This window comes from Drosophila guanche, unplaced genomic scaffold (assembly GCF_900245975.1).
Source record: "Drosophila guanche unplaced genomic scaffold, DGUA_6, whole genome shotgun sequence".
Lineage (NCBI taxonomy): Eukaryota > Metazoa > Arthropoda > Insecta > Diptera > Drosophilidae > Drosophila > Drosophila guanche.
This window is the reverse complement of record NW_022995750.1, coordinates 6507438-6528085: the sequence shown is the minus strand read 5'-3', so window position 1 is coordinate 6528085 and position 20648 is coordinate 6507438. Positions and strand designations below refer to the sequence as shown.

Sequence of the window (20648 nt, the reverse complement as noted above, 5' to 3'; positions counted from 1 at the left end):
GATAAGACAGCTGAGGATTTTGTAATGTGGGCTATAAAATCTAACAGCAACTGTTTAAAGATTCAAATTATCATAGCAAAGAAGACTTCGTGCACTCAGCTACAGCTCCACAGATTATTTCGTGGGGTACTTTTCGGGCAGTAGCAAAAATTTCTCTCCTTGAATTAATTCTTAAATCGGTAGAGCACACCTTTTGTGCAAACTGCCATCCCACTGTGCAGCCGTGCAATATGCTAATTAGATTTAGAACACCAGGGCCAGCGCCCCAATGGAAGCCACACAAGGCTCTGGTTTCTGGTGCGGAACAAGCAAAGCTCAGTAGCAGCTTGGAGAGCATCACGAACAGTGGATAGTGGACAGTGGTAGAAGCAATGGCCATGGACGACTACGACGATGACAGTAAGTGAACGAAGGAAGCGACGTCTGCCACTGTGAATCAATCCCATTCGCCCTTCTAGTGAGCAGCGTGGGCGTGACCACGGCACGCATAGAGAACCAGCATCATCAGGGCCAGCACGGACACGGACATGGACATGGCCAGGGTCAGAGTCAATACAGTGCGGGCGCCGTAAAGGTGGGCGGCTGGCGGTACGAGGATGCCAGTCGATACATTGGGGAGTGGAATCAGCTTGGCCAGAAGCACGGCATTGGCCATCTGCAGTTTGCCGACGGCACACGCTACGATGGACAGTTCCAGGAGGGCCTCAGCCAGGGTGTGGGCTGCCTCTGGTTTCCCGATGGAGCCAAGTGAGTGCCGCAATCAAATCAGTTATCCAGTAATCCCAACGAGGCAGAACCTTAATCCTTGTGCACAGATATGAGGGCGAGTTCCATCAGGGCTGGTTCCATGGCAGTGGCATCTTCTGGCGCGCCGATGGAATGAAGTACGAGGGTGAGTTTCGTGGCGGCAAGATCTGGGGACTGGGACTGCTGACATTTCAGGACTTTACGCACGGATTTCCGCGTAACGAGGGCTTCTTCCAGGACTGCCGCTTCATGCGGCGACGACGCTGCCCCGAGGTGGTGCAGCGGGCCCAGAAATGCGCTCTCCTCGCCCGATCCCAGTGCGAGCATCCGTATTGAGCTTGACAGTTGGCAAATAAACTCGTGTAGATCCTATGGATTGTGCGTTCTCTTATTTCTGATTTCGTTTAAAATGTTAACAATAATTTGTTCGTTCCTTGGCTAATCTTCGTTGGCGGCTCCCACCAGGTACCACGCATTCCTGGCCTGCACCGCCGTGTTCCGCACCAGACGCTTCGGATCGTCCAGGGCTGCGGCGAGGGCCAGCGTCACGTCCACCTTGTGGGGCAGCAGAGCGAACGTTGGATACTTCGTTATGTCGTAGAGCAGCTGCAGAGCCGCAATTCGCACTTGCTGTTTGGTAAACAAATGAATCAGTCCCCGCCACAGTCTAGTCTCCAGAATCACTCACCATCGTGTGCTGCGCCTTGTATTTGGATAGCTCCAGGCAACTGGGTATGAGATGGCCCAAATGCGCCTGGAAATACGCATCCTGCTGCTGCACAAAGCTCTCGCAGATGCCCAGGGCAATGCACAAGGACTGCGCCTCATTGTGCTCCTCCAGACTGCGAAAGAGCAGCGGTCCCAGCTGCTCGATATTCAGCTTGATCACCGCCTGCGGCGTGGCCTTCAGCACGTAGACAAACGCCTTCAGATGATGCACACAATAGTCGGCCAGCTTGTTGCCCATCTTGCCCATGATGGTGTGGAAGAACTTTTGCTTGTACAGGAACTTGACGACCGGCAAATCCAGCTCGGGATATTCAGCCGCTATAATGTCAAAGCCCAAGGCAGCGGCAGTGCTCAGAGTCGGATGCTTGAGCAGATCCGATAGCTAGACAGCAAAGATTGGAAGAGATTTGATTACAATTTGTTGGCTGATTAAAGGTTTCTTTGGCACTCACATCTCCCACAATATCGGCGGCCTCGTCGAAACCTGCTACCACCAGACCCTTGCCCACCCAGGCAAGAATCTCCACAGCACGCACATCGCCCGCTTTGATGGCCTTCTTCAGTTGCTCGGTGATCTGCTTCACTTTACCTCGATTCTCCGTGGAGTTTTGCATTTTGTTTACCAAACTACAGAGCAAATGGTGGGCAATGACGCGCAGCTGCTCGTTTTCTGTGCTCAGGGAGAGCTGGGTGAGATCGCTTAGCAGCCGCTCGAAGTGATCGTCCAGACTGATGTCCTTGTGCAGGTAGCCCAGCAGACCCTTGGCAATGTACAGATCCGCCGACTTTTGTAGCTGCAAACCCGGCAGATACTCGCTGATGATGGCACTCTGCTCGGAGAGCGGCAGTTGCTGGATGATGCGGCTCAGGGCGCCGGCAATCTGCTCCAGAGACTGCAGCGTCAGATCCTCCGTCTGTTGCGCCAGCTCGATGAGCTTGTGCAGCAAGTTGGACTGCTGCTGGAGGTCCACAATGAATCGCTGATCCTCCTGTGTGAGTAGCGTGTTGAGCGCCTCCAGAGCCAGCAGGCGCACGGGCTCTGGGTTGCCTTCCTTAAACATCTGTGTCATGACCAGGTCCAAAATGCGTTGGGTAAATGCCATTTGGGGTAGCAGCGGCAGCAGGTTGCTGTAAATCTTTCGCTTGATAAAGTTTGAGAAGATCTCAAAGTTCCGAATGCTAATGTCTATGAAGTTCGCCTGCAGCTCCACCGGCTGCAGGGCGCCCAGGCCCACCGTGAGCACTGTGAAGTCCAGATCTATGGTGGGATGGCTGATCAGCTGCACCAGCGCCTTGTACACCAGCGCACGCTGTGCCTCACTCAGCACCGGGGCGCACTCGTTAAGTACAGACAGGGCCGCCTTCTGCAGCTCCAAGTCCTCCTGCTTGGCATCGAAATCCTCCCGCTCGCACAGTCGAAGCGCTGCTATAACATCGTCCTGCAGGGCAACACTTATCGTGGTGTCCAGTTTCTGGAGCGAGTCACGCAGGGCGGTCAATTTGTAAACCTGGGCGACAATCTGGTATATCTTGATGCGCTGGTCGGGTGGCGACGTCCCGAGATCCGTGGCCTGCAGCTTGAGCAGGAAGCTGTTCAGGATCTTGTCAGCGGCAAACGGCGCGTCTCCGGCGACACACACCAGCGCAATGGCCGTCGCCGGATGGAAGAGCCGCTGATTCACGTCGCTCAGTTGGGGCAACACCACGCCCAGTACAGACGTCTGATAGCTGTGGCTAATGCTGGGCACATGGGCCGCTCGCTCCAGCAGCGCGCCCAAAGCCTTGAGCGAGGCTTTAAGAATGTCTTCGTTGTCGGCGCCAGGAAAAGTTTCGGCCTTGAGCGCCTGCCAGATTTGGTCAAAGTGCGGCTCCAGCACTGAGGGAGGGAACTTGACGGCCGCTTGATGCTGGAATACAAATGAAAGCGAAAATTAGTGGCTGTGAAGGTTGCAGGAAGGTCGTTTGGTTTGCTTGCCAGCAGCTCAATGGAGTCCAACTTGGCCACCAGCAGCTCGCTCTCCAGCTTCTCCACGGCCAGGACGACCGTCCACTCGGCAAACTCATTGTTGGCCACCAGACAGTTGGTCAGCTTGGCGGCCAACTGGTCACGCGTGATGGCCGTGGGGTCCTGCTTGCTGGGGTTGAAGTCGATGGGGAAGTAGCAGGCGAAGATCTCAAACATCTCCTCGGCCAAGTGCAGCAGCGGATAGTTGGCCATGAAGTCGGGCATGAAGCTGAAGATGATCTCAAGATTGCGGGGATCGCGCTCCCCGTCAATGGAGTTAATCAAGCCGTACACAAAGTCACCGGCCATCGTCGTGAGCTCTATCAAAGAAGGGGATAAAAAGGGAATGTAAAAGGAGGGAATATTGATTGTAAATCAAATCTGTCACATACCCTCCTTGAAGGTGAGCGTCAGGTACTTGAAGATGTTGAACAACTTGGTGCGGTCTCCGCGCGTCTGCGACTGGCAGGTTGTGTGCTGGAAGAATGCCTGTAGGATCAGTGGAACATTACCGGCTGGCAGAGCCTTCATGTGAACCATTGCATCAATACCATCGATGATCGCTGGCATCACGTTGTGGTGATCCCGCAGTCGGTCCGTGTAGAACGTGGTGAGGAACTCCAGCTGCTCCGCACTGAGCAAATCCGTTGGCAGGGCACACAGGACCGCGGACAACAAATTGGTGCCGGCCACGCGCTGCTCCATGTCTGGCGAGGACAGGGCAAAGCCCAACTCCTCCGCCAGCAGCGATATGTCATATACGCCAGCGGTCAAATCTAAAAAAACAAAGAAACTCTCCAATGAGAACAGAAGCGTCCGGAGACCTCAATGCCATGCCCACTTGCCCTTGGCGACTTGTGTGGCTTCCTTCTGAAGTTTTGCATCGCTTTTCAGTGCCTTCTCGAGGGTGGCGCGCGTGGGCGTTGTCATTTTGGGCGCCGTCGCTTGCGTGATGGGCTAAATTTAATAAATGTCTAAGCACGTTAAGCCGAATTGTTAAGAACCGATAACCGATGAAGACCTTATCTATAGACGCAGGGTTGCCAGACCACACGCTGCTGTTGTTTTGATTTGGTAGGTGCATATAGATATAGTAGAATATTTTCTTATATTTGACATTTTTAACCTGAACCTGAATCCACACAAGCTATTATTGATTGGAGGAGCAAAGATACAAGCAGCTTTTTTCTTATGGTGATATTGGACATTAAGCCATTAAAAAGGTGTGCTCATTAGCACTGGCAGGTGTCAGTGGGTTAAATCCGTTTCATTCTTGAGTATATTTACGAAATATTTCAAAATGAAAGAGTATATTTCAGATGTTCAGCGGGTATAACCTCGAATTGTGGAAATGTTGGAAATCTCTGGCTCCAATCTATGCAAAAACAAGTCTGTCTGCATTGGTGAGCCATCCCAACGAAATTTTCATGATTATAGAATTGTAATATTAATTATAGCAAATAGGGTACACAGGTGCCCATACTTTACTATACTATCGTTTGGCGACTTTTAATCCTATTTTTTTGGTTGACCTTTTAAGTTTTAATTAAGATAATTCATGAAAATTAAACAATCTTGTGCAGAATTGAATGATAATTTGAGTAAAACTACATTTTTAAAGCTAAGACTCCTAACTAGCTGATAAAATAAAACAGAAGTTAAAATTCGGGGAAAATTATTAAGATTTACGGTATTTATACATTAATTTTGAAAATTTAAGAGTATATTTCGGTATGTTTCTGAGGGTCTGTCGGTATATTTGACCAATAAGTCCGCGGTCACACCTGCCTATAGTATTAACAAACACAAGCAGCACTTTTTTTAAATCGCCTTTTAATTATTAACTAAATAAGTTTCGTTTTAACTTTAAGCTTTCAACTCCGTGTAACAAATCCAGTTTACTAATGTCCATAACCGTAAGTTCATCGAGTGGCCGCCAAAATGTCGGTGTTGTGTGGAAGTTAAAGCCAGCGGCTGCCGAGAAATGTCAACGTCAGACGCCCGCCCCCACGTAGCTGGGAGCATAAATAGAGAATTGTATTCAAAAGCGCAGAAATGCAATCTTCAAAGCCCTGCAATTGACTTGAAATCTATTTAAATCGTATTTATTTACACATGTGTGTGTGTGGGAGCGCGCCGCTGAAACTTGAGCTTCGCTCTGGTTTTTTTCCTTCTTTTTTCGCTGCTTTGTGCATGTGTGTGTGCGAGCGTTGAATTTTTCTTGTGTTATTTTTTTTTGCATACGAAACGACATTTTGAACGTCGTTGAGTTGAAAGAATCATTCAAATGCGAGAGCCAACAAGGTCGAGCGCCTTATTCGGGCGCTGCTGCGGCCATGGCTATGGCTGCTTCCAATGCGGGTTTATAATTTTATTACATTTTTCCAATCGGCATTTCGGCAGGGGCCCACGTCCCGCCTTGGAAGTGGAAGTGGAAGAATGGGAATGTGAATTGAGAGCGTCTTTAAATATATTTACACATACGATACTTGCCCGTTGACAATTGCAGATTATGTGTGTTTGTGTGCTTTATAATTAGCAACGCACTTCGGTCGTTGGCATTGCCACTCGTGCCGAGTATCTTCCTTTTTATTTAGTTTGATTGTATTCTTTGGCTGCGCGGCTCACTTTCCATTTTTACCTGCATGGCAAAGGCGGCGGCGGGCGTTGGGGCGGACTCTCTCCATGTTTGATTGTGTGATTGTCAGGGCATTGGTGTGTGTGTGTGTGTGTGTGAGTGTGAGTGACGCAGTGCCGCCAAAGTCGCTTCCGTTCTATTGTTCGCACTCACTGACACCAGTTCCCCTTCCCGCACACTCCGAAGCAAGCAACATTAGAAGCAGAGAAACTCTTGCTACGCACTCGAATGCTTTAATTGGAACTAATCTTTATTTCGTTTTTGGTTACAACGACAACAACCTGTTCCGTACCGTACCGATCCGTTCCGTTCCGTTTGAATCTGAGCAGCTGCTGCGAGGTGGCAAGCAAAAGACAAGCAACTGTGTAGGAATGACCGTAATGGCCAAAACTACGTTTGAAGAAATATGCGATAATGCCAAATTAGCCAGGGACATGGCGCTGACGGGCAACTATGACTCGGCCTGCATCTACTATGAGGGATTGCAGGGCATGCTGGCACGCCAGCTCAAGGCCACAGCGGATCCCATGCGGAAGGGCAAGTGGAGCATGGTAAGCGGATAGAAGAATCCCCCAATTGCCACAGTCACATAACTCTTTTGTGCTTTCAGATCAATCAGCAGATCAGCCAGGAGCATGCTAAAGTCAAGGCCATACAACGCACACTGCAGGACATATCGCTGGATTTGCAGAGCACTAAATTTGCCCACAAGCTGCGACAACAGTTGAGCGAAGAGAGCAATGTGAGCCAAGATCCCTCCGCCTGGTTTAAGCCTGATCCAGATATTTGGACACCACCGCCCAAGGATCCAGATGTCTGGGGTCCGCCCAAGCCGCCACCCTCGACCTCGGCCAGCAGCACCACACAGGTTGTGGGCCGGCGAGCAGCAACCAACAATCGACGCAACGGCACCAACGCTACGCAGAGCAACCGCCCCAGCACAATCCCACAGATCACGAACCGAAACGGTCCGAAACGCAACTCGTCCTCCGCCGCCACCGCCTCCACCTCGAACAGTGCACGTGCCACTAATGGCCGGGCAGGGGGACGTAAACTTTCCACCTCAAACAACGATCGCAATGCCAACAACAACGACAGCAAGGATGAGGACGGCGTGGCAGGCAGCAATGGCGGAGGGGGCGACGGGGAAGCCGGTGACTCCCAGGCGGGCGAAGAGGAGCGCAAGTTCCAGCCAAATAATCACATCGAAGCCGAGCTGGTCGACATTCTGGGTTAGTTAAACTTCCCTACATAGCCCTTACCTTTCCTAACCATTGTCACTTGTCGGTTTCAGAGCGTGATATTCTGCAAAAGGATCCCAAGGTGCGGTGGAGCGACATTGCTGATCTGCAGGATGCCAAGCGGCTGCTGGAAGAGGCTGTGGTATTGCCCATGCTCATGCCGGACTACTTCAAGGTGCGTCATCACTTTTGCCTGTTTACTCTGAACTCTGAATCACTTCAGAGCAAGTTGATCTTATCTACGCTGCGGTGTTGGGTCAATAAACGCCAGCAGTGCTCCACAATATTTGTGTACAACGGATGAGACACAAACGTTTACGAGCTGATGGAGCATTTGATTTGAGTTCTGAAAGTTTTTAGCTCTCCCAGGGCTTATCTAGGGCAGTGTTAAACCCAAGGTTATTTTCAAGATTGATTTTGAAGAGGAATCCCCGACACTTGCTGTGAAAGTTGTATTTACTACGAATTCATTTCCTTGTTGGCACAATCTTATCTACAAATTGTGATACGCGTTGTCTGATATCTACAGACACATGTATCCAGTGGCACGAACAAGTAGTTTTTATTGATGTTTTTTTATTGATTATATTCATTTCATTTCTCTTCTTATAGGGCATTCGAAGGCCATGGAAGGGTGTGCTCATGGTCGGACCACCGGGCACGGGCAAAACTATGCTGGCCAAGGCCGTGGCCACCGAATGCGGCACAACCTTCTTCAATGTCAGCTCGGCCACGCTCACCTCCAAGTATCGTGGCGAATCGGAGAAGATGGTGCGGCTGCTGTTCGAAATGGCGCGCTTCTATGCGCCCAGCACGATCTTCATCGATGAGATTGACTCGCTGTGCTCGCGCAGAGGGTCGGAGTCGGAGCACGAGGCCTCGCGACGCGTCAAATCGGAGCTGCTGGTGCAGATGGATGGCGTGGGCGGTGGCGAGGAGCAGGCAAAAGTTGTTATGGTGCTGGCAGCCACCAATTTTCCCTGGGACATTGATGAGGCGCTACGCCGGCGGCTGGAGAAGCGCATTTACATACCACTGCCGTCGGATGAGGGTCGCGAGGCGCTGCTCAAGATCAACCTGCGTGAGGTCAAAGTGGACGACACTGTGGATCTCACCTACGTGGCCAATGAGCTGAAGGGCTACTCCGGAGCGGACATAACCAATGTTTGCAGGTGGGTTGACTGGGTTGATTGCTGCCTCAAGTCTTGGCTCTAACCTTTTGTTTCTTTTTGTTCTCGTAGAGAGGCGAGCATGATGTCCATGCGGCGAAAGATAGCTGGCCTTACGCCCGAGCAGATCAGGCAACTGGCCACCGAGGAGGTGGACCTGCCCGTGTCCAACAAGGACTTCAACGAGGCCATGAGTCGCTGCAACAAGAGCGTGTCCAGGGCGGATCTGGACAAGTACGAGAAATGGATGAAGGAATTTGGCTCGTCATGATGGCGTTACCGTCACCCACTACATTACCCTCCCTTGTTGCAATTTGTAGCAATTGTAGGAATATATTTTTGAATACCCTAACAATAGGCGCTTAAGTTATTAAGCTTTTAAAGTGAGATCCGAACCGATCCAAAGCGAACCGAACCGCCCGGATGAATAGTTGAACATATTTTATATAAAACATTTTACACACGATATGGAAACGGAAGCCGTTGGAATTATGAAAAAAAAAAACAAAAGACTAATCGTTCTCTAAGAGGAAACCCAATGAAGCGAAAATGCAAATCTGAAATTGAAACGACATTGAAATCGAAAGAAAGATAGGCAATAATATACACCCACAAAAACACACACACATATAATAGGTAGAGAGATCCAACCCACACACAAAATGCACCACACAATCCTTACTTCCTATACTAATAGTTAATCCAAACAGCAGCACTCTTCCACTCTATATATACACGTTAAGAAATCGCTTTAAACGCCGCCTAGCCTTGGGCACCCATCCATCACCTTGCTCCACCATGTATTGTTTTTATCCAAAATGTTGTATTTTTTAACAGGCAAAGCAAAGCAACGCAAACGTCTAACATTTAACATTAACTTTCGCTTAATTTATAAATTATACACTACATTACATACTATAAATATATATCATAGTTTTTAATGTTAATTTAAACAAAACGAAAATCCGTTCCCATTGTCCATTTGATTCGTCAGCGGAGGAGGAACCTGAAGCAATATGTACTTAAAGTGAAGATTGATTCTATTCAGAAAATTTTAAACAATAAACACAAGTTTTTAACTCGATGAGATGTGGTCGTTTATTAAATATTTCACACAATTTTATACTGTCGGTTGTTCAAAATTCCCCTACAATTGGATGTGTCATGCGTTGCCCCCCGCCTAACACTTCGTCTCCTCTTCTACTACTACTACTACTATGGCAGTAACCAGTATACGGGTGTAGCCCCCGTAGCCCCCTTCTAGTACGGTCTCGACGGCGGCGGCATGGGCATTAGTGGACCCATCATGGGATATGGCGCCGAGCCACCAGCCGACGGGTATGGCATACCACCGGTCGGGGGATAGGGCATCGCTGATCCACCGGCCGAGGGATAGAAGCCGCTGGCTGGCACATTACCGTACGATGGCAAGTGGCCGGGGCCTGTGCTGCGGCGCTGTTTGCGTATGAGATCCTGCATCTTCTCGGCCTTGAGGCGGCGCAGGTGCATGGTGCGGCGGCTGGCAAGAAACTCCTCCAGGAAGGCCTCCACATTGAGCTCGTTGTCGTTGAACTTCTTGACCATATCCTCGGTCTGCTCCTCGCTCTCCGAGGCGGCCGTCTGCAGCAGCGCCAGGGCCGTCTCCTGGCCTACGCCACCCGTCTTTTTGTTGAGCTCTGTGAGCTTCTCCTGCACGGCACTGCAGCAGTTGCGACCTTCTTCGGATAGCTCTGACAGCTTTCCGCGCAGTTCTATGATCTGTGGCTCCTTCTCGATGTTCTCCTCCGCTCGGCTGCGATTGTCTTCGAATATTTTGTTCTTTTGTTCCTTCAGCGCCAGCAGAACCTCGTCCACCTTCTCGTCCAGCTTGTCGTCATTGTTCAGCAGCTCCTTGAGCTGGTCCGAGCTGAGCGGCGCTATGGAGGTCTGCAGTTGGTTCATATATTCCTGGTACATGGCTTCAGTTTACGTGGTACAATTAAATTAAAATTTTTATTTTGCGACTCTATTTTGAACAGTGTGACCGTGAACCTATGAATTAAACATACCAGAAACATGCCAGTCTTAACCCACTGAACTAGTTCATTGAACGAACTTGTATTTCAACCAGCTGATGTTAAATGGATAAATAAATATATTTTGAATATGATTGAAATTAAGGCCAAATTGGTGCGTGCCGACTCGGCCATCTATGCCACAGGCGAACGCGTCGAGTGTTTGATTGAATTCACCCACAAAGTCTTTGCCGACGAGCAGCCGCCGTCCAATAGGAATGCCAACGATGCAGGGTACGGTTTTCAGCCAAAACATAAATTAACTAAATAAATAAAAGCAAATTCTATATTGAACAGGCTGGAGAACCTTGCCTGGGCCTCGGCACAGCTCCACTGTTACCGAAAGACCAGCTACTCCACACCCACAGCGGACAAGACGCAAGAGCTGACCGAGCTCATAGGAAGAACCGCCTTGGATGCAGTGACCCAGGCGCCCGGAGAGGTAATTGTGGCCACCAAACCGAAGATACTGTTCTGCGACCTAAAGCTGCAGCCCGGCGAGACCAAGATATGTGAGTACTTCACCGCCAGAACAGATTAAAACTCGCGAAGATTCCAACCCAATCGACAGATTTCTTCAATGAATTTGTGCCACGCGATGGTCCTCCCACATATCGTGGCCACGACATCAGATACTTCTACAAGATCACCATAGCCACGCAGCGGGTCAAGTCCAAGGTGCAGACACTTGCCGTGCCCATCCGTGTGCTACCCATTCCCATTATTGCCCGCCCGGATGAGCTCCCCGTGACGGTCGAAACCAACGAGGAGCTGGCGCCCACCAATCCCTTCCTGGAGAAGCGTGAGATCAGCGAATTGGAGATATCCTGGCATCATCTAAAGGTGCGTAAGGCACCCTTCCTGTAACCATTAGTGATGTCATATGCTTCCCCTTGCAGAATGTGACTGCCCGTCGTGCTCCAAAGTTCTATCGCATTTCGAACAAACGAGGATTCGTGGGCCGCTTTTGCCTTTTCAAGCCCGCCTACAAGTTGGGCGAGGACATAGTGGGGAGCCTGGACTTTGATGGCTGCCAGGTGCGCTGCGTTCAGTTCTCCGTGAAGCTGCAGCAGCAGGAGCTGCCCATCCGGCCACAGCCGCCACAGGCGCTGCAGTCGCAGTCGTCTGTCGGGGACGATGCCTCCTCCATCCAATCCTTCGACATGGCCAGCATAGCCAGCGGCGTGGCGGTGGACAGTTTGCACAGATCGGCCACTTCGGGCAGTGCCCGGGAAAAGGACACGCCCGAGCCCACAGGCAAGCTCTCGACCATCTCCAACACGCATCAGGTGTGCTACGCCACACAACAGTCGCAGGTGGTGGTGCCCATTCCCCTGCACGTGACGCCCACATTCAGCACGGATCTCGTCGATGTCAAGTGGCGTCTGCACTTCGAATTTGTGACCAGCACGATGATGGACTTCGGTGGCCCCAATCCAGAGTCCGGGGAGCTGAAGGCGCCCGCCGAAATGCCCGTGGAGACGATGGTGTGGAATCTGCCGGTGACGATCTATGCGGCCAACCCGCTGCAGATCTACAACCCAAATCAGACATTCAATCTATTAATTAAGTAAAGGCCAAGCCATCTGTGGCAATGCAATATCCATCATTGTTAAACTCTAAAACCGAAATATTAAAGTAATTTTTTTTATATTTTAAATGTTTTAACCCGCAACGAAATTAGGGTTGTCAAATAGATATCAATATATCGATATTTAAAAAAATATATATATATTTATATCGTGATTTTTTTTTGCTCAAAATATATATATAAGCGTAAGAGGCTTCTCACACGTCTCTTCTCATTTTGGAAACTAGCCAACCTACTGGAGAATTCATTAATGAATCGGATAAAAGTATAGTTTTTGCGCCAAGACCCCTAAATAGTTGGTAATATTAAACAGAAGATACAAATTAAAGGAAAAGTGCTTTGTATATTATTTTTGGTATATTTCTGTGGGATTCTGTGCTCATACTGCTCCGCAAAAATGAGGAGAGAGAAGAGAGGATCTTGCTGACCTAATCCTCTCTCTTGCTGACCTAATCCTCTCTTTTCTGGTAAAATAGGAAGAACGTTTTTAGTCCCCACCTTTATGGCACCTTTTGAAAGGATCCCTTATAGAGCCTGAGAGAGCGTCTGGCGGGAGAGGATTTCGCTGACCGGTTAGACACAGGAGAGAACTTTTAACCCCTATTTTACAAGGGAAATTTTACTTCGAAATCGTATATAGAAAAAAAAGTTTTAATACTTTTCCCGACTTTTTACGCGTTTTCAACTTACAACTGTGAGAAAATTAGAAAATTTTCGAGGTCCTTTAAAATATCGAGAAAATGATCGATATCGATATATATCGAAATCGATCACGGAGGATTAAATCGCAGGTGTCATATACCCTGCGTACTTGGAATTTTTGTGACGTATTTTCCCGTTGTCGACACCTTACAATTTCGCACCGAAGTGGCAGCGCAGTGGCAGCGCAGTCAAAATAAATTGTTTCACCGTGTCGGTCTGTGCGTCGGACGATATAAAAACAATCCAACTTCGAGCTAAAATTCACAATTTTCGCCGCGAACCATGCAATTTTTTCTGAATTCAGAAAATAAACAATAATATCAACTATTATTTTCGTCAAGAAGACGCAAGCGTCGTTCACCGATTGCTGTGAAAATTACGAGCGAGTTTTCCAGGAAATTGCATCAAACGTCGGCAACAAGTGAAAAAGTGATTCTATATAAATGCACAAGCTTTGCTTTGCATTTGTTAACATAAATTAAAAGGCAGTGCGGTGCGCGCCTGCCATTTATCGTTTGAATTTTTTGCGCAATTTCCATTTTACTTTTTTCGCATTCCTTTGCGCGTAGCGCTTGTTTGACGCCGTCGGACGTCTTGGTGGCCCGCTGTCGACGTAGACGCATATTGCGGACTGCGCAGCCGTCGATGCCGTTGCGTCGCGAAATGTGCAACAACAAAAATACCAATGCAAATACAAATACAACGAAAAAAGTGAACAAATCTTCAATTGTGGCCTTAATTTAATTAGGCGAGAAAAGTGTAGTGAAAAAAGTGCTCTTTTTACACCCCGTACTTCACTGGAATATTGGAATATAATACAATCAAGCGGCTAGACGCCAAAAAAAGGTATTGCCATTGAGTTAATTATGAGCTTTTGCTCTTAATTGCTTGCAAAATAAGTGCCCTCCCCCAACTCAATCCTCCCCCTCTCCGTCAACCAACAATTGCCATGTCCGGCTTAGCAACAAAAACAACAAAGGCAGCAGCAGCGACATTCCAACGGCGCGCCGTCTGCAGTTCTACACACACACACATACACGCGTGCTCCACCCGCGCTTCTTTCGTTTTTGTACTTTCTGCTTTTGAAGTTATTTTTCCCTCCCCGCAACAGAAGCGCCTTCCCTCTACACATTGAACACGTAACAGGATACGTGATTCTCTACGCTAATCTCCCCCGCTCCAATACGTAACCAGTGGCTTCTCTACGCGGGATGGTGGCTTAGAGAGCACATCTTCTGTTTAAGCCCTCGAAAAGGGTGCGACCAACAGTGTTACCGGACTCCCCACCTCCTTCATTGTCTTCTTCTTGCCTTTCGGTTATTTTTTATTTTGCTGCTCACCTTCATTTGTTATCAGAGTTTTACCTTTGTTTTTTGATCGTTTCTTTCGTAAAGATGTTGCTTCGCATCACAAGAAAAGTCTCCACTCTACTCCACACTCACTCAAGCGCGTTCTCTCTGCCTCTCACTCACTCACGCAGAAACAGCGCCATACAGTTATACCTGTTTTAGTGGAGGAGAACAGCTCTGCTTCACAGCGATGGTGTGTGTGAGAGAGAGAGAAATCGTGATGGATGGAGGAGAACAGAGCCTCTGCTTGCGAGAGCACTGGAAACCAGTGGATAAAAAGCAACAACATCATTGGAGAGCAGACTGGAAGATTGGAATTTTTAGTGCTGCTTGGCTGTTGCTGTTCCTCTTTGACCAACAGGTTTTTAGTAGCTGCAGCGCAGCAGAGGCGCTCTTTACATGATTATTTTTCTACTACGCTTTGTTTTTGCCGGAGTTCTGGCTTTAGCTTACCTCCCTCCCTCTTCTACTTCTATTTCTCCTCCTTCTTCTTTTACTTCTTTTGCATGGCAAAAGTTTCGGTCATTGTACTGTTGTCTTGCCTACCACAAAGCAACAACAAAACCAGCAACAACTACAATTACAAGCCTGTTTTGCGGTTCTTGCCAATTCTCAATTATCTTTTTTTTCGAGCTCTATTTTGGCGCTCCCTCCCCCCACACCCATTCTCTGTTTTGTCTCTCTCTTTTGTATGTTGCTACTGCATGGCTATGCATTTTTCATAGCTGAACTTTGTACTTTTGTTGCATGACTCATGAGATTGTTACAGGGCATTCGACGGCGAAGGAGGAAGAGAAACGGTATTATAATTCGGAGACAAAGTTTGGCCATGAATTGAAGCTGTTTTGATCATATTAAATGTGATAGAAATGTCTTCGTATGGAATCTCCGTCTGGTGTATTATTTTGGCAAATGTAACATAAAGATTCTCAAAAATCAAAGAAGATTCTTAAAAACTTCTCTCTTATAGTTCTCGTAAAAGTGAATGAGTAAAAGCAGTATGGTGTGGGGGGAGTACCAGGAGAGGGAGTGAGTACATATTACCTTTTGCCCCGTTATCAATGAGCACGTTCCACATTCCGTTCCATTTACCTTATCAATGTGTGTCCCAAAAAAAAGAAGGTCCGAGATAAACCAAAAACTAGCAATAAACACACAATGCACTTGCATTGACAGTAACAGCAGCAGAAGGAGGAGGAGGAGCAGGTGATAAGAAAATAGGGAAAGGGAAGGGGAGACAAACAAATCGAAAAACAAATATCAAAAGTTCAACAAATAAGGTGGAAAAATGAGCCAACGAGAAGACGAGAGCAACAGCAAGAGACGGACGGACGGACGGACGGACGGGCAAGTGCAGAGGCAAATGTAGGCCGAATCTGATCGGATCAGACGCCCATGTGCAGAGAGAAAGAGAGAAACTGGGACACACACTCAGCGACAGAGAAAGAGACAGAGACAGAAAGAGAGAGAGAGAGAGAGAGAGAGAGACACCACTTACACGTGTGTACAGGTGTGCGAGTGGGCCTACCACACAGGCAGGTGCCAGATAATCCAATTACGACACGATAGAGCTCATATTAGATTCCATTCAAACAATGGCCCAGGGGGGTCTATGGCTATGGAAAATCAAATATTTGCCCATTGATAAAAGACTAAACAAATTAAGGAACGGCATGGAGTGTAAACAATAGATTATGCATTGTCTTTTAAGGAGTGTCTTGAGGAAAACGGACTCCAAGGAAATTCGTCTTAAATCAGTTCCCAAACTAATTAATGTTTCAAAGTAAATATTAGTACAAGATTTCCAGACCCCAGACTATGGCTGTCAGGTTGCTTTGGTAACGCCTTTTAACTAAAACGCTACAAAGCGAATGATTGTCCACTTCCTCCTCAGCAAACTTGTTGAGCAATCGTAATGCCCAGCGATAGAATTGCTGAAACATCAGACGGGTTGTATGTAGTAGTATTCGTATGACTGGTGAATGGTGCTGGAGGGGGCAATGATGACATCCACCCAACTGGTTGACCAACTTATCGTCGCCTTTCCAGCTTATCAACAGTTCCCAATAGTTCCGACTTTTAACTAAAGGAATATTACGTAGTATTCGATTATGTTTTATGTGATTTCTGTTGAGTTCTGTTGGAGTAGTAGTGTACTAATTATCTACTGATAATACCTGATACTATATCAGCGTTGCTTTAAACTAAATATAAAAGTGAAGACAGGCGACCTTATTTTTGATTAAAGTTTCGTAAGGAAATTGAGCAAAGCTATTTACGATTCCATAATTTAAGTCTAACTTAAATAATAATAGTAGTGTGAACATTTTAAATCTAAGAGAAATCTTGCTCTAAATTTCTTGTTGGATTTTGAAAATCGTCTATTTTAATAAAACTTCAAGTCATCATTAATCAAATATCTGCAGATCTCTGGAACAACTCTTAGGCTCCTTAAACTCTTTGGAATTTTGAAAATCTTTTTCGCCTCGTAAGAAGTTCTTCTGGTCTCACAATCCATTCTCTTGCTGCGGCTCTTGTGGCACAGCTGCAATTTAACGCCACTGCAGAATGGAGCATTGGCACCCCTTCCACTTGTGGCAACGACTTTGGTGATTGCGCCTCTCTCTTCTGGATTTTTTCGCCTATTTTGCAATTCCCTTTTTCCCCCGAGTTTGGCGAGTAATTAGAGTCGCTTTCAGATTTTCAGATTCAAAGAGCTCAAGCTCCAGCACTCTCTTCTTTGGGTCTGTTCTGTTCTTGTGTTCTCAAATGAAAAATATGTTTATTTTGGGGTTTTGTTGTTTGTTCTGCCACTCCTCCGTCTGACTGCCCGCAGTTGCATGCCCCTTTCTCTCCACCACCTTTTGTTTACATTACTTTTGCTTTCGAACGATCCCGCAATAATCCCAATATCTGTGTGTGTTTCGCCTCTGCGTTTGCTTCGGTTTCCGATCTTGTTTTTTTTTTTTGCACAAATTATAGTTTATTATTCCACAGATTTTTCGGTAGAGAGGAATGGAGAGAGGAGAGTTTTATCTGGAAATCGGAGCTTTTGTTCGTGCAGCTGTTTGTCTCTGTCTCTGTCTGTCTGTCTGTCCATAAGGTGGGTGCTCTCATGAACAAAAGATCGTATGGATGCCGACGCGCGCATATCATAATTCACGGGAATCGTAAAAATCCTCTATAAAAAGCTAAAAATTAGCTTGAAACAAATGAAAAAATGTGTAAATAGTCGCACATGAGTTATGGATATCCGTTTTTATTGTTTTCAATTTGTTTCAAGTTGTATATTGTATTGTATTTCGTTGAAGATTAGATGATTTTTGCTAAATTAAATTTAAGTAACGGAAATTTATTTCTCAAAATATCAGAAATAATTTTAAAGCCACCGATATATTTCATATATTCCATTCTCCATGGAGAGATTCGTCTGGTTTTATGGTATATAGAAACCTTTTCCCATAAATAAACTCTCAAAAATTGCTGAAAATTCATTGCACATTCAGTGTGGATCGATCGGAGTGTGTGCGGTCAGTGCCACGCCCATCTGGCAGTGTGCAAAAGAGAGGTTGCCCCTTCAGACAGTGGAGTGTGGTGTTGTGTGTGTGTGGAGGAAACCCGTTTCGCAAATCCATTCGCTTGAAGAAATCAAACCCGTTTCCAACCGTCTCTCCAACGAGGCCTGACCGTGATTTTTCTGCTGTTGCTGCTGCTGTTGTTGTTTTTTATTTTGTTTGTTTTTTTGCGAGTGAGTGAGTGAGTTATTGTCGTAAACCGATGATCAGACTTGACTGAGGAGTGGAGGATATATCTAAGCATGTACTGTATACATATATATACATGTATATCCCATGGGTTATTGTGTGTCTTGCTTTTTGATCCACATTATTTGCATTTTTCAATAAATACGCTTCGTACTCCTCGTACTCTGTGTGTGAGAAAGTTGTAGATCTGTTGAGAGAGTTTCCCCTCCTATGAGCAAATGCCACGCCCTGGCTTACCCACAAGAGACTTCCCAAAGCCCTACATTCCCGAGATTCCTTACCGCACATTCCGCACACGGATCGCATTACATCGCAAGAGAATTAATCCATCGGTTAACCGACAGAATGAGAACAGGAATCAGGGGAACTCCGCTCGAGAAGGGACACTCGGAATCGTCTTTCATTGTTAGAAATTGTAAATAAACGTGTGTAGACTCAGATGTGTTGGAATGTGACACAGAAAAAGGGTAGGAATTCCACTGAAATTCATTGATTGATTGATTGAGTAAGTTATTAAAAAACAATTAAACGCTTAAATGTCATTTGACTAAAACTTTTAGCTAATTTTATGCTCATTCTCCATAATTCTATTACAAGTTGCGTATTTTGGTTTCAAAAATTGAATTCAAAGAATGTCTGACGAATTAGACATGGAACACATCCCATTCCAAATTGATTTGAGTATCAAATGGAGATCTGTCAGCGAGACAAATCGCTTTTTCTTAACAAAATTGTCTATAAACAAGAGGAAAAGGGTACACCCTTCACTTTAACCTAATCTCATGTTGATCGTCATAGGAATAGGGCCATCCTTCAGCGATGATCAATAAAATGGTGTAAAACATTTCCCTCCTCTATCCACCCATTACAAATCCATCGACAGTTCGATCTAATGGATATGTCTGCCACACAAAATCCGAAAGGGGTGACGGAATCTCTTTTACAATAAGGAAGATCTTTTGCCAGCAACAGACGCTCTTGACTCGAACAAAAAGATACAAAAACTTTGTTGACTTTTTCATCTATGGCCTGGAAATCGGGATTTTGAAATGAAAATGGGGCGGAACCCTGTCTGAGGAGGGTTTTCCTGATTGACATGCAGAGTAGCGGCCGTTGATGCACAATTGATGGACACTCAGGATGGAGAAAAGTGCGACAAGAATGAAGGTAAAAGGTGCCACAAAAGGAGCGAGTCTCTTCTACACAAAATGAATGAGAGGCACAGGCGCAAGGTCTAGGACGATGACTGTACCTTTTTTTTCTGAGAATCGAGAACCCCTCTCTGTAAAGAGATTGTGCCCTGGAATTGTCAATTGCTGGTATCATTTATAAGGGGGGGAAGGAAAAACTCGTGTGTGTGTTATTCCAACCACGTTATGCGCCAGTGCACACTACTGCTCTCCCTCTCTCACTCTCTATAGAGAGTCGCTCCCTCTTTCTCTGTGTCGTTGCATACCTTTACGATCCTTACTCTCTTCGTAACTTCGTATCGTGCCCTCTGCTAGCTACCTGCTTTGCATGCTCTTGATTTTAGGTTTTATTTTGGCCGCCGTTTATACCTGGGAACACAGGAGAACCCTCAGATCTGTGGATCTGTGGTCCTAAGCCCCGTACTTTTGTCTGCGGCTTCTATGGGAATGTGTCTGCCCGTTCGTGTTGCGTTCGTGTTTTCTGTTTTCTCTGGTTGTACTTTTTTCCACCCCTAACATAAACACTGGAATGCCAACCGAATCATAAAAGCGCGCTTGACAACAAGTTGGGATTTTGAATTGCATAGATACTTCATTTTTTATTTTTCAGAGGGTACTTGTGGTGCCATATGGTTTTTGGAAAGAGAAAAAAAAAAAAAAAAAATGGGTTGGAAAATTGACGATAATTGCTTTTAATGCGTTTCCTTGGCGATTGAAAATTACATACACAAATAAGTCTGAAAAATATGAATTTTTAATTCATATCAAGCCATATTTTAGAGGATTTTTCTAGACTGGAGGCAGTCCAGCGAAGATTGAATCAGAGCTGTTTAGCTAAACTTTGGTTTTGGTTAAAGAATTGAACATCTAGAATGGAGCTTGAAGGAATCAGAAGCGGCTTGAAGAGATTTTATTCTATAAAAATCGTTATCTAAAACTTTCCTAAAATAATTTTCTAGTGTACCATATTATGTCTTAATTTGCAGTTGACTTTTCCTTCCATTCTGACATTGTCTTTAAAACAAAAATTTTGTCATTATCAATGTCATGGGTATACCCTTGTCTAGACACTCGCCGTGCATATTTCTGGTTATTGTTCTTTTGTCTGCTGAAATTTCGTTGATGTTTCGCCTTTTGTTTTCATGGATTTGTCCAAGAAATCCTTCCGAGCAGACATCATTCAAATTCCACTCCGAAGACGGCGACTCAGTGAATGGTGCCTCATTGCGGCACACAAATGAATGCATAATAGATACTTAATGTCCTCCAGAGTCTCTATCTCTCTCTGTCGGGATCTGTCTGGACTGCCTGCCGCCTGCAATTTTATCTTCGTATTTTTTTGGTGGTTTCTTCAAGTGTTGCCGACTCGTTGAAACTAATTATTATGTACGAGTACATCAGATGTCCATGCTTACATACAAATGTATGTATCGGTGTGTCTCTTTCTGTCAGTTGAGTCTTCTATTTTT

At 46.3% G+C, this 20648-nt stretch overlaps 6 protein-coding genes across 10 annotated transcripts in view; 4 read left to right on the top strand and 2 right to left on the bottom strand.

The window, feature by feature from the left end:
• Positions 1-285: 285 nt before the first annotated feature.
• On the top strand, positions 286-1128 carry LOC117586555 (MORN repeat-containing protein 4 homolog). The gene is made up of 3 exons (XM_034276718.1): positions 286-399; positions 459-747; positions 816-1128. Exons 1-3 carry the CDS (start codon positions 372-374, stop codon positions 1081-1083), a joined length of 585 nt encoding a protein of 194 aa, XP_034132609.1. The 5' UTR covers positions 286-371; the 3' UTR covers positions 1084-1128.
• On the bottom strand, positions 1115-4519 carry LOC117586540 (MMS19 nucleotide excision repair protein homolog). Of its 2 annotated transcripts, none has more exons than XM_034276697.1 (6): positions 4327-4519; positions 3874-4257; positions 3452-3801; positions 1929-3383; positions 1436-1858; positions 1115-1377 (listed from the first exon to the last, which is right to left on the bottom strand). In XM_034276697.1, the coding sequence occupies exons 1-6, from the start codon at positions 4409-4411 to the stop codon at positions 1186-1188; spliced, it is 2889 nt and encodes a 962-aa protein (XP_034132588.1). In that variant the 5' UTR covers positions 4412-4519; the 3' UTR covers positions 1115-1185. The 2 variants fall into 2 exon arrangements, with proteins under 2 accessions (XP_034132588.1, XP_034132589.1); XM_034276698.1 differs by lacking the exon at positions 4327-4519 and having other exon boundaries at positions 3874-3970; positions 4033-4147.
• Positions 4520-5276: 757 nt separating this feature from the next.
• LOC117586543 (katanin p60 ATPase-containing subunit A-like 1) lies at positions 5277-9613 on the top strand. The gene is made up of 6 exons (XM_034276704.1): positions 5277-5397; positions 6449-6670; positions 6730-7351; positions 7414-7535; positions 7973-8532; positions 8602-9613. The coding sequence occupies exons 1-6, from the start codon at positions 5386-5388 to the stop codon at positions 8798-8800; spliced, it is 1737 nt and encodes a 578-aa protein (XP_034132595.1). The 5' UTR covers positions 5277-5385; the 3' UTR covers positions 8801-9613.
• LOC117586551 (vacuolar protein sorting-associated protein 37B) lies at positions 9602-10566 on the bottom strand. The gene has a single exon (XM_034276713.1). The coding sequence runs from the start codon at positions 10483-10485 to the stop codon at positions 9790-9792; it is 696 nt and encodes a 231-aa protein (XP_034132604.1). The 5' UTR covers positions 10486-10566; the 3' UTR covers positions 9602-9789.
• A 71-nt stretch (positions 10567-10637) lies between these two features.
• LOC117586546 (RAB6A-GEF complex partner protein 2) lies at positions 10638-12174 on the top strand. The gene is made up of 4 exons (XM_034276708.1): positions 10638-10817; positions 10881-11095; positions 11155-11426; positions 11483-12174. Exons 1-4 carry the CDS (start codon positions 10675-10677, stop codon positions 12155-12157), a joined length of 1305 nt encoding a protein of 434 aa, XP_034132599.1. The 5' UTR covers positions 10638-10674; the 3' UTR covers positions 12158-12174.
• An 881-nt stretch (positions 12175-13055) lies between these two features.
• LOC117586740 (afadin) overlaps positions 13056-20648 on the top strand; it is a 54433-nt gene continuing 46840 nt past the window's right edge. For 2 of the 4 annotated variants that reach the window (XM_034277040.1, XM_034277038.1), the window contains exon 1: positions 13073-13722. The gene's annotated coding sequence lies outside the window, so the exon portion shown is untranslated. Of the gene's footprint in view, positions 13723-20648 lie in introns of all 4 variants that reach the window. The other 2 variants (XM_034277041.1, XM_034277037.1) reach the window with 2 other exon arrangements.